Source organism: Hippocampus bargibanti, linkage group LG01 (assembly GCF_051943395.1).
Source record: "Hippocampus bargibanti isolate YZ-2025 linkage group LG01, ASM5194339v1, whole genome shotgun sequence".
NCBI classification, from domain to species: domain Eukaryota; kingdom Metazoa; phylum Chordata; class Actinopteri; order Syngnathiformes; family Syngnathidae; genus Hippocampus; species Hippocampus bargibanti.
Window position 1 is genome coordinate 30,647,184 of NC_142734.1, and position 12,649 is coordinate 30,659,832.

A 12,649-nucleotide genomic window follows, 5' to 3' on the forward strand; every position below is an offset into this window, starting at 1 on the left:
TTGACCGCTTAACCTACAAGTCCCATAATGCAAATGGTAACGTGACGTCATAACTAACAGGGAGCCAGTCAAAGGCAAGTAAACAAACCTGTCACTGTCTGGGAAGGCGAGACAAAAAACAATACTCTGTATGACCGCGTTATTTATTTTATCATTGCGATCGCGGAGATGTACAAAAGGTTGGGGACCTTCTTCAATCGAATCCAAGCTGATGTGTTGCCGCCAAGAAGAGACTAAATTGGTGGAAAGACGGCAGCAACGCGCTCGGCAGACACAGCTGATTCCACTGACGCATGATGCATTGCAGTACTTTTCCAGCAATGGGTGTTAGCATCCTTATTCTGTTTCGATAGACCATTTTTTTGCGCTATAGTGTGAATTTACTTGATAGTCAAATGACCATCACCGCTGCAAAACTACAACATGGGGCCCATCATACAAGAGCGCGCAGCATCCACGACAATAAAACGCGTCGTTTCCATCGAGAAGATCCACATCAAAAACACCGAAAATAGCGGAACAAACACAGGGTAGGATATCGAATCCACGGTGCTAAATTTGATTTGTGTCGGGCGCTTTTTGAGATGACAGTCCTTTGCTTGTACAGTTTAAAGAAAGGTAAGAAGATGAAGAAAACAGTCGGCCAAATGAAAAGTGGCATGGCAGGACCAGGTCAGGAGCAGATCGTGGGAACAGGAGAGCAGGTAAATAGATATATCCAATATGTCACATAGACACATACTTGCATAATTTGGGTGAGGGACAAAATCAGGAGATACTCATAGATATTTGTTGACTGTTAGTTTGAGAAGTCATATGACACTATTTAGTGATTAAATGCTTGGTAGATAAGCATGACTTCACTGAAATTGTATTGTTTTCATGTAATTGAAAGGGATATGCAATTAACCTGGGCGGACAGTGGTTAGTGTCAACCTCACGGTGCAGAGGTCGTGGGTTCGATCCCATCTCCGACCTTCCTATGTACAGTAGAGAGTTTGCATGTTCTTCCCAGGCCTGCATGGGTTCTCTCTGGGTACTCTGGTTTCTCCCCACATTCAAGAACATGCTTAGCTGGCTGATGGAACAGTTTAAACCACGGGTGTCAAACTCATTTTTTGATGTTACGGTTTCCTCTCGAGGGCCGTTATAAATTTGGGGAAGCCATTACCTTTACCTTTAATTTAATCCCCTCCACATTATACATGTGCACAAAAATAATGAATAACTAGTTTTCAAATCTGAAGTCAAGAATAATGACTGTTATTGTGGTTTACATACGACAATTTGAAAATTTGGTTCGGAGTTTAGCAAGTATAACTTGAGATGGTTGATTTGCTTTTGCGGGGCGAATAAAATTATGTGGCGGGCCACATTTGGCCCATGGGCCTTGACACCCGCAGTCTAAATTGTCACTCAGTGTTATTCGATGAATGCCCTGCGACTGGTTGAGGTTGTCCCCTGCCAACTGCCCAAGAACAGTTGGGATAGGCTCCAGCACCCCCCCCCCCCCCGCGACCTTTCTGAGGACAATGCGGTTCAGAAAATGAATGAATGAAACAATAATTAACTTTCATATTATTTCAAACTGTACAACATTAAAGAGGTTTGCTTTTACAGGGTTCACAGTCAAAGGGTTCCAAGTTGAAATCTGGCACTTTTCGGAACACAAACAAACTCACCAGGTACAAACTTTGTATTTTTACGAAAGGTTGTGTTTCTGGTAGTCAATCATTGAATGTTCACAAGCTTTTCTGCATATGTCCATCTTTCTCACAGCCCGGCAGGAGCGCAAGATGCAAGACCTCAACTTGGCCAACATTCAAGTATGCACCGAAATGAGGAAAGGAAAAACTATCAACGGATGTCACAATGCGGCGCCGAGCTACAGCATAATTCTGGAGCCTCTGGAGCCGTGGGCAAGAATCGACGCGCACTCTCTCTGCCGCTGTCCCCCATATCAGGACTACGACACATGCCGGAACACCCACTAACGCATTCTCCAGTCCGTATACCAGAGGTCCTTCAGGACCCCTACAAGGTTGATGACAGTGACAGTGCCAGTGACCTATCTGACTCCGAGAGGCTGCCTGTGCTGCCGTCACCTTGTACTCCTTGTACGCCTCCTCATCTAAACCTGCGAGCTGAGGTCATTAACTCAAATGACTTCCCACTGGACCTCCCGGGACCTCATGGAAATGGGGATGATGAAGACGAGAGTGACACACCCACCCATTGTTACCCAGACTTTCTTCCTCCACCTTTTAACACCTGGAGCCTTCGACAGTTAGCTGTATTTCTTCATACAGAGGGTCGTGGGGCCCCCAGGCCTAAACCGGTGGGGCCTTTAGAGAGATTCCTAGAGAGACTACTGCAGTTGGAGTGGCTCCAAATCCAAACCGTTCAGGCTGAGAGCAGCCGCCCACCTGGAAGACACACAAAGCCTCAGGCCGCCTCTGGTCACCCAACGAGACCTCATACAGCGCCATCATCTCGACTGAACTCCCCAAAAGGTCCGCGGCACAGCCAGCGAGCCTTCCCATATTTGATCAATCCGCCGTCTCCGGCTTCTTCTACCGCACAGGTCCGCCCGCTAGTTTGCCCACATTGTCACATCCGCTACCCTTTGTGCAACGGGAGTTGTTCTGCCTACGCATACCAGCGGCACTCGCGTCTCAGCCCTCTACTGGAGCGTAAAACTCGAGCGGGGGCGCCTATGAAGAGGAGCTGCAGCGAAACGCAAGAAGCCACTAAAGAAGGGAGGAACCAAGGAGCACAAAGCGCAGGCTCAACCCAGATCGCAGTGAGTCCCTCAACGGGAAGGAGCCATCTCAAGCACATGCATGCAGTAGGCAATGCTCGAAAACAACCCCAGGAATTGGGATCAAACCCAAGCGGTAAAGGTCAGTTGAGGAAAAGCAGAGTTCGAACCAACTCTGAGACCGATATCAAGAAGGAACCCAAAGCAGCAGGTCCTGAGAAACATCCTGTAGAGGGATGTAAGAAAGGAGCCATCACCGCAAAGAAATTAGACGACTTTCAGAGGACAGCGGCAGGAGCCCAGGCACCAAAGACGGCCTCGAAAAGGGCCGTGAAAGACCCACAGTCTTTTTCTAAAGCGCCTTCTGGTGGTGGAAAAACAAAAAATGTCCAATCTGCTTCCAAGTAACACGTATCCAGCTACACTACACTACACTCTAGACATTACTCTGTGGTCTCTTGGCACAGGAGCGTGAACCTATGCTTGCTTTCTGTGTAAAACTACCGTGCTATAATATGACACCGCTGCCCAGATCACTCTTTTACCATTTTACCATGTAACAAACAATGTCACGATCATAAATTCAAAGCACAAGATTGTATCCAACAGTAAATAACAATGATAACATTGCACTACATACAGGAGGGTTATCAAGTCTCTTATTCAGAAAACACATGCAACAAGAACCAAACATTCATATGCTACTTGAGTCTAAAAAGGCATGAAAATGTAAACCAGCTGCCATCTTTCAGCATACCTAATCCATCGTGACAGTTACCAGGTACACACATACCTCATTTTTTTCACTGAATAATCATCATAAACATTGGTGATAACAACCTTAATGTAGTTATGTTTTCATTGTTCTTAAAAAAATTCTGTTTGCTCTTAGGTGCCCTGTTCTGTGCATTCATTGTATCCTTGTCTAAAAAGCAGGTCGGCAAATAAATTTCAGTGTGGATTGGATTGGATTGGATTGGATATGCCTTTATTAGTCTCACAGTGGAGAAATTTACATTTCACAGCAGCAAAGTGTTGAAAGGAATGAAAGTAGAAAAACAAAATACATGAGCTGATGGAAAGGCAGCCACTCTCGCGGCGCCGTCTTGAAGTCAAAAGAACAAAAAAAAACTAAATAACAAATAATATGACAGCATAGAGACAATATGACAAAACAAAGACACAGAGAGACATTCATTCTTCAGGACTTGCTGTACCCTCTTTGTGATGACATGAAGCAGTTCTCGATGAAAGAGGAGAGGATCAAAGCGTCTTTCCACCAGTGGATCAGGGACATCATGGTGGAATGTGCATGTCAACTACAAGCTAAATGTTGAAAGCAAACACCAGTGTGCCAGTTGCTTCAAATATTTATTTTGTGTCCAAAAGGGCTTCTTGTGTATTAAACCGTGGACTGTTGTCTTTGAATATGAACCGTATTTTGCCAAGAGCCGAGCTCTGATCAAATGAATGACAGTAATGTCTGCTATGAATGTAAATGCGTATTTTTTCCAATTTTCTACACCAAAGTTATATTTATGTATGTATCGTGTTGGAATGGTATTCATCGTCGGCGTTATGTTTACATGTGTCATACACATCATGAACAATATTTATTAAAAAAAATCCAAATACCAATATTGTGTCTCTCTTAAATCAAGTGGTCCAATTATAGAAACTTAACTTCACACAAAATACGGCAAGACGTGGAGGAATGACAGTTGACAATAAAAAGTGTGTTAAACTGTATTTTGAGTTAGCACTTTCGCTAATCGTTGTAGCAATCACATCACTCAACATGTAGCTAGCTTCAACCAATGCAATTTTTTTTGTTAAAAAAAAAAAGAGGAAATAACTCTCTATAGTATTCTGTCTCTCTTAAATATTTTCATTAGAGCAAGTTAATTTCAGAGAAAATAGGCCAAGATGTGGATGACAGTTGACGATACAAAGTGTGTTACACTGTATTTTGATTTAGCACATTCGCTAATCATAGCGATTACGTCACTAAACACGCAACTAGCTTTGATCGCTGAATAAAGTTTTTTTGTTGGTTTCTTCAATCAATCTTTTTGCCTCAGTCGAGGTGCTTTAAGGTTGGCCACCTGGTTGCCCCCCCTCACCCACGGTATTTTTCGAGTCAAGTAGCGGGATCAGGCAAATGTGAATTGCTCATCAAAAACATCCATAATATAAACAAACAGTCCATTTTCAAAATGAAATGAATTGTGCCAAATAGAGATATTGCTCGTTGCAAGGTACAAAATATGTGTTGTCTTGGAAGATGTCTGACTAAATGAAGAACAACAAATGACAACCGAAAGAGAAGCTAGGACTACAATTTGGAAAGAATGACTGAACGAGATCTGGCGTGACTTAATAGTTGTTTGTTGAAAGAATATTCTACCGATAGGAATTGCAAATAGAAGTCCTCTCATAACATTGCAGTTCAGTTCGGAAAAGGAGTCAACGCCAACTCTTGAGATGACATGCCACAAACTGAGGCAATTGAGTTATTTCATGGCGCGACATCAAACTGGAAATTTTATATCCTCTTCTGGCCAGGAAATGTTTTCAGAAGCGAATTTAGCTGGTGTTCCCTGTCATTTTCACAACCTGAAAAAAGTAAGCCAAATAATTATCTTCTCATTCCATTCCATGTCACATTATGTACGTGTTTGATTGAACTTTGTAACAGAAGCTTGTTGACTTCAAATAAGCCACTCCCTTACCCAAGTATGTGTTGGCTTTTAAACATGAACAGCCAAATATTTCTGGGTCGACGTCCTCGCTGTAGACAGGCCCATCATTCCAAACGAGATCAAACCCACCCACCCTTTTCTCCTTCCCTGTCAATCTCAAGAAGAACAAACAAGGTTACCGCTGCATTGTGCTCATGAGATACATTTTTTACATTCATTCATTCATTCAAATTAATAACACATCATTCAGTGTATTTCAAAGAAACAAAAATGCTGAAAATAATTTACCTTCCCTCCATGTCCACAATATTCACAGTGTCTTCCAGCAGGCTGTACTTCATGTCGTAATCCTCCTGGCTACTCGGTGCAAGTGATGGAGAAGCATTTACTTCAATTAACCACCTACAAATTAGACATTAGGTCAGTTTTTCAATTTGGAACCTTGAGGAGAAATGCAAAGAATGTTTTCACATTTACGCAAGCATTGTTTTTGATATAACAGGAATATTGCCTTCAGGAAACTGTTTAGTCATCAATCATTTTAGTCAAGATTCTACTCCAGCACACGTGTCAAAATCAAGGCCCGGGGGCCAAATATTGCCCGCCACATCATTTTATTCGGCCCGCGAAAGCAAATCAAACTTGTGAAATTGCATCATGCTTGCTCAAGGCCGAACCAAAATTTCAAATTGCCATATGTAAACCACAAAAAGGCAAATCCAATCCAGTCCAATCCAATCCAATAACAGTCATTATTTTTTACTTCAAATTTGAAAACTAGTAATTCATTAATTTGTTGTATGTTCCGTATATAATATGTGGAGGGGATGAAACATTCTAATGGCTTCCCCAAATTCCTCACGTACCTTGAGAGGAAACCGTAACTACAATGTGGCCCACGGGAAAAAAAAAGTTTAACACCCTTGTACTACAAGTTGAATCAATAACACCACAGCATGTTTGTGAATGTTTGCTCATGTATATCTATGTGTACATTAAAACGGCATGCTTTTGCCGTATCGCGATCACCAAACAAATGCACGATCACCCTCGCACGCAAAAACAAATTCGCTTTGGGATAAAACTCACACGGTTTGAGGTTCTCATCCAACATAATGTCATAGCCGTAGAGCTCAAAGCAGTGTTTGTCATTTATAATAATCTTCTGCACGCTTTGGAGGCTGCTGATGAAGATGTTATCCATCTCTTTAAACAAAGTTTCCACTGCCTGTCTTCCGTGCTTGGCAGTCAGATACCGACGGAGCTTCTGTATCTTCCATTTACATCCCTATGTAAAAGGCAGATTAACACTTGAACTCATTCACTGCCAGACGATGTGCAAAAATGTGTCTACTCCAGTGCCTGGGTTTTTGTCATTTCACTGAAAATGCAGGACCCACAGACTATTGAGTTTTAGGAGTACATAAACATTCAATACACTGTTAGAAATCTTACATTATCTTCTTTCATCAGAAAAAGGAGTTTATTCCTAAATTATATGGGTCCGGAATTATTTGAGGTTGAAATGGGAGTGGCTGTACAAATGGCAAATGCTGCCCCCTCGTGGGAGGGACAAACATTGCCAGAGGTCTGACCAACGCTTATTCGGCAATAAATTCGGGAATGGCAGTGAATGAGTTAAGGAGAACAAATCTGGTACAAAGTCAGAGGGTGAAGCACTGTAGCAAGTTAACAGTGACGTGACTGTGAAACAACTCACCTTTTCCGGATCATAGTCCGGTGCTGTTTTTTGAACCGCTACATTAGTGAGATGCACATCTGTATTGGAGGCGATAAGGAAAATGTAGGAAACTTAAGGTTTAATGTTCAACATGTCAACGGGGAAAAAACACTCCACCATCGAAAAATCCTCCAAAAAGGATACACTTGTCATCAATACTGCTAAGGGAGAAGCGTGTGCTTGACAGGCGAGCAAATCCTTCTCGATATAGCCACGCCTTCAAGGGAAAATACTGACAACAATATCACACACAGGATTAGGAAGACGGATTGTAGAGGCACCAAAATTATGATTCATTTCATTTTAAAATTTATTCAGTTCATTTTAATGTTTATTTGGTCTTAGAAAAAATTCACAGTCCTGTGATTTTTTGGGGGGATGTCTGAAATGTCAACGAGCCACTGGTGTATTTTTATTTTTTTTTATGACAAAAAATGGACGGACATGTTATTTACAGAAATGCGACTATATGTGCAATTCTTTTGGACCTTTTCACGGCAATTGTTAAACTAAGTAATATCCCGACTTGTGATTTAAAAACTACTAATTCATCATTTATTTTGGTGCATATCCAATGATGAGGATTTATTTTACCCTTTTCACTGCAATTGTTGAACTAAGTAATATCCCCGACTTGTGATTTAAAAACTCGTAATTTATCATTTATTTTGGTGTATATCCAACTATATAATGAGGCGAGGTAAACATTTGGGGTGTTTCAGTTATAATGGCCCTCTGAGGGAAACCATAACATTGTGGCTGATGAAAAACGAGGTGCTTGAGAGCCCTCCGTTAAAACAAGACTTCCTCAAAATGAAAAAAAAAAAAAACAAAAACGACATCAGAATTATTCTCAGAATGAAAAAATACAATTTTTCTACTCTATTCTCCAGTTTATTTATGTATGTATTCATTCGTTTATTCGTTTTTTAATTTTTTTTATTCAGTTATTTATTTATGTGTTTATTTATTTATTTATTCGTTCCTGTTGTGTTTATTATTTTGCTTTGTGTTGACTATTATGTGAAGCGCTTTGTTACGGCTGCAGCTGTTGAGAAAGCGCTATATAAATTAGGATGTATTGTATCATATTGTATTGTTCATTCATTTATTTACTTATTGGCTTATATATTTATTGGGCTATCTTCAGGTGCAATTTCCAGCCAATCCAGGCTCCAAATTTGGCACCCAGGGTATGAATAATTTGTGTATTATTCAAACATGTTGGCTTCACAAATATATTTACATACTGATGTCACCATCACATACACCCGGAGGTCAAACTTCCTTCCTGTGAAGAGGAAATGAACCATTAAATATTTCTTGAATTACTTTTTCCATGTAAAATCTATATTTTTGAGTCAGTGAATTACCGCTAAGCAGGTAGGGATTTTCAATGTAACGTTGTGCCACATAACTTTCCACTTGAGCAGCATCCTTCTGCTCCTCTGAGCGGGTGCCATCATGCTGCAACACAACGTTTGCAATGAAAGTACAGTTCAGTGTTTTGTACTTTTTTTATCAATTTGTTCCCATTCGAAATCACGCACCTTCCTCCAATCCATGATGTCTTTTAGTTTTTTAAAAAGGAAGATGCCGGCCCCTTGAGATTTTGCTGCCTGTGAAAATACTCCACTCAATGTGGTGTCTCTTACTTGTTGACTTGATTCTCGGTCACATGCCAGACACAGCACTGTCATCATTTATATGTTGTGAAGCCATATTGTTTTGTATTTGTGATTAATTTAATCTTACCGGCTTCATGATCCAGGTGCTACCTGGGTTCCGTTTGAACTCTTCCACAAAGAGATGATATTCATTTGGCAGCGCAAAGGTGCAGGGGAAGAAATCACATTTTGAGCCTTCCATGCAGCTAGTGTCCCTTTCAAGATTCTTTTTGAACCTTTTCAAATTTTTTAGCATGAAATCCTTGCGTGTCAGCTGTGTGAAAGACAAAAAAAAAAACATGCAATGAGAGCTTTATCACAAGCGATGAAGTCACAAAAACTTACATTACACATGAGATTCCTTACCTCGTAATGGTTCCGAAAATGGTTGACTCTTACATGTTCCTCCATGTATAAATTTTCCTTCAGCCAGCCCACGCCACACCAATGGAAGTCCCATTCACTATCACTGAAAAAAAAAAAAAAAATCACAAGCTCCATCAGCGCGAAATGTACTCAAAAGCTGAATTATCATGGCCGTGCAGACTACTCACTCTTTGACTTCAATCCAGCCTGGCCTTTGTCTCAAGACGTCTTGTATGGGACCAGGCTGACTGCATTTGTAGCGCACGACATACCTTCCTTCCCTGAGAAAACAATTTTGCAGGGTTCATCTGCCATATGCCTAAATTTGATTTTAAAAAAGAACGTCCGATGACGGTATTCATAATGATGGTACACCGGCTTGTCATAACTAAAATACATAATTGCTATACGGTTTGGAGAAAAAAAGACAATTTTGATCATTCTGATTTTATGTGGTGCGGCCCGGTACTCGGTGGTGAGCACGCCGGCTTCACACTGCAGAGGTCGTGAGTTTAAGCCCCAGTCCGGCCTCCCTGTGTGTAGTTTGCATGTTCTCCCCGGGCCCACATGCGTTTTCTCCGGGTCCTCCGGTTTCCTCCCACATTACCAAAAACATTCATGGCAGGCTGATTTAACTCTCTAAGTGACCGAAAGGTGAGTGTGAGCGCGAATGTTTGTTTGTCTCTGCGTGCCCTGAAATTGGCTGGCAACCAATTCAGGGTGTCCCCCGCCTAATGCCCGAAGATTGTTGGGATATAGACTCCAGCACCCCCCGCGACCCTAGTGAGGATTAAGCGGTACAGATAATTGATGGATGGAAGGATTTTATCCATTTTTGTACATGGTCATTTCTTGTCAATAAAATATGTCATTGTTACACTAATTGGGGACAAAATGACAATTTTGATCATTTAGATTTAATCAGTTTTGATACATTGCCATTTCTTGCATTCTTGCATCTGGCAAATTTGCTTGTTTTTAGATTTGTCAGTGTGAGCTGCTCAGGCTTGCTCGAGTAGAGGGGCTTTTTGCATGCTATACTCACTATTAGTCATCCTATGGAGAGCAAAACACAACAAAACGTCCTCCTCATACGTAAACAATTTATTTAATTCCTGAAAAACTTACATATTTGACACTGGTTTATTTTCATCCGGTACTGATCGCCATACAAATGTAGGTCAAGGCACATATAACGATTTAGAGTTGCAAGACAGAATATTTTAAGACTCTTCAAAGAACGTAGCATACCGATTCGCATGCTTTGTCAATGTGGGGAAAACCCAGTGAATGAAACCACAATCAAACAAATTCAAACATCAAAATCCACACAGGTTCTAACGACAAACTTTCGAGTTGTGAGTCAGATTACCCGAACACTCGAAATAAGTGCCCGGTGGTAAAGTGGAAAGCAACACAAACAGAAGGCATGTATCAAACGCGTACATTACGATGAGAGGGGATGTCGCCGTTACTCGACTGGACAACACTTGTGAAAACGCTGTTGTGAAAAAGGGTGTCACTTTTATCTAATAAATGTTACCAGAAGACCGCAGCTCTTAAGTCACGCAGTAACCATGACGACCTCCAAATATATCCGACCAAGTTTACAAGGAGCGCCCGAAGGAGAAACTGGTGCCCTGTGACGTCATAGGTTAGTTACGTTTGGAAGCGTCACGTGACAAAAAATAGATTTGAACGACTGAAATAACAGTTTCGTCTACGTTTTTTTCCCCCAAAAAAGTTCGGTAAGACGTACATGACGTGAAACCATAACCAAGTGTTAATACGAGTATAAATAAATAAATAAATAAATAAATACTACTACTACTACTACTACTACTACTACTACTACTACTACTACAACAACTACTACTACTACTACTTCTACTCCTCATCCTCCTCCTCCTCCTCCTCCTCCTCCTCCTCCTCCTCCTCCTCCTCCTCCTCCTCTTCCCCCCTCCTCCTCCGCCTCCTCATACTACTACTACTACTACTAGTAGTAGTAGTACGAGGGCTATTTGAAATTGTAAGACATATGAATCAATACTTGTTAACCTCAGTATTTGGTCACCTAATGTCAGGTTAACTAAAATGTATTATTATTAAAAATGTGCCTGTGTAGTTTTACCACACAAGAAATATTTAATACAACTGCATGATGGTCCTGAGGTTTGAAATCAAATGACTTTATTGAGTGCCCCTCAAACTAATTGCCACATTGTTTTTTGGTTGAAGAATCAACACTAAGATTGACAGAATCATGATGTGCAACGAAATTATAGACTATATATTTTTTATTAATAAAATGCTGAAAAATACGGCATGCAAAATGATTAGTTACCTTCACACTCTGTCCGGAGGTTTCCTGAGGATTTCTGAATGATTCAATGATGACCTAAATGACCGATGATTGTCGCGCATACGGTATTATTTCAGCATTAGCAACAATTGAGCGTGGGAAATGTAGACCCCGCACGAAATTGTAAATTTCTCCATTGCGAGATGATTAAAGGCTAATCTAATCTAATCTAATCTAATCTAATCTAATTTTATGGTCATTATAGATTTCTGGTCCAAAGAACATCTCAAAGTCAGGCACTTGATCATAGTAGTAAACAGACCAGGTAAACCGTCCTGACGCAGGAGGTCCCCCAAGGATCCCATTGGCTCTGGATCATGTCGGCGTGTTCTGCTATTTGATAAAACGTGTGTGTTTCAAATTGTTCAACAGAAAAGTAAAGGCACTACACAAACATAATAGTAAGAACAAAAAAAAACACCTAAACATGAAACTAAAACACTGTGAATAATTCCAAACCACTTCTTTCATAAATGGGTGAAAAGGTTACTGAACGCTGAGTGGACTTTTAATTCATTGTAAAGGACTCAAAATCCCTGGAAAGATCTGGATACTTTCGAGTTGGGAGTGGAGGTTGATTTTATTGGACATAAAAGTGCAGCCTAAATTGCCAAACATTACACATAGTCTTTTCTGCCAATAAGGGATCAAGTGGCGAACATATTTGACAGGACGCCACAGATGTGGTTAAAATTGTTCATGCATGGCTTCAAAACCGCCTCTGGTGTAGTTCGCCCATTTCTGGACATTATGTATTATCTTTTGACATTATTTCAGTAAAGCCATCTAAAGATTTGCCGGTGTTGGTGGTGCCATTCTTAATGTATTCCAAGGAAGTTGGAACCAGAAATAAATTAGGTCTCCCTGAGCCACAATTGCCAAATATTGTACAGTTTTTAAAACGTCATGTCAGCATTCGTTATATACTGTATACAAACTGAAGCATAGAAAAAAAAAGAAAAAAAAAACGTGCTTATCGTGTTACCTTTACTTAGAAATGAAGTCCAAGTCTTTCTGTCTCAATGGAGATCACTGCCAGTGAAGAAAGTT

At 40.8% G+C, this 12,649-nt stretch overlaps 2 protein-coding genes across 2 annotated transcripts; one reads left to right on the top strand and one right to left on the bottom strand.

Annotated features, from left to right (window-relative positions):
* Positions 1-85: 85 nt before the first annotated feature.
* On the top strand, positions 86-4,399 carry fam217ba (family with sequence similarity 217 member Ba). The gene is made up of 4 exons (XM_089010134.1): positions 86-530; positions 608-704; positions 1,621-1,685; positions 1,780-4,399. The coding sequence occupies exons 1-4, from the start codon at positions 424-426 to the stop codon at positions 3,167-3,169; spliced, it is 1,659 nt and encodes a 552-aa protein (XP_088866260.1). The 5' UTR covers positions 86-423; the 3' UTR covers positions 3,170-4,399.
* A 94-nt stretch (positions 4,400-4,493) lies between these two features.
* Positions 4,494-11,904, bottom strand: ttll9 (tubulin tyrosine ligase-like family, member 9). Its single transcript, XM_089016049.1, has 14 exons — positions 11,862-11,904; positions 10,781-10,877; positions 9,426-9,518; positions 9,238-9,340; positions 8,960-9,145; positions 8,755-8,823; positions 8,578-8,671; positions 8,455-8,495; positions 7,349-7,436; positions 7,184-7,242; positions 6,555-6,751; positions 5,752-5,865; positions 5,494-5,618; positions 4,494-5,377 (listed from the first exon to the last, which is right to left on the bottom strand). Exons 1-14 carry the CDS (start codon positions 11,902-11,904, stop codon positions 5,307-5,309), a joined length of 1,380 nt encoding a protein of 459 aa, XP_088872175.1. The 3' UTR covers positions 4,494-5,306.
* Positions 11,905-12,649: the final 745 nt, after the last annotated feature.

Coding starts and splice junctions, on each gene's coding strand:
- fam217ba (XM_089010134.1), top strand. CDS start 424: ATGGGGCCCATCATACAAGAGCGCGCAGCATCCACGACAATAAAACGC. Junction 705..1,620: donor TCGTGGGAACAGGAGAGCAG/GTAAATAGATAT, acceptor TTGCTTTTACAG/GGTTCACAGTCAAAGGGTTC. Junction 1,686..1,779: donor AACACAAACAAACTCACCAG/GTACAAACTTTG, acceptor TCTTTCTCACAG/CCCGGCAGGAGCGCAAGATG.
- ttll9 (XM_089016049.1), bottom strand. CDS start 11,904: ATGGGATCCTTGGGGGACCTCCTGCGTCAGGACGGTTTACCTG. Junction 10,878..11,861: donor GCGTCAGGACGGTTTACCTG/GTCTGTTTACTA, acceptor ATGACGTCACAG/GGCACCAGTTTCTCCTTCGG. Junction 5,866..6,554: donor TTGGATGAGAACCTCAAACC/GTGTGAGTTTTA, acceptor TCTAATTTGTAG/GTGGTTAATTGAAGTAAATG.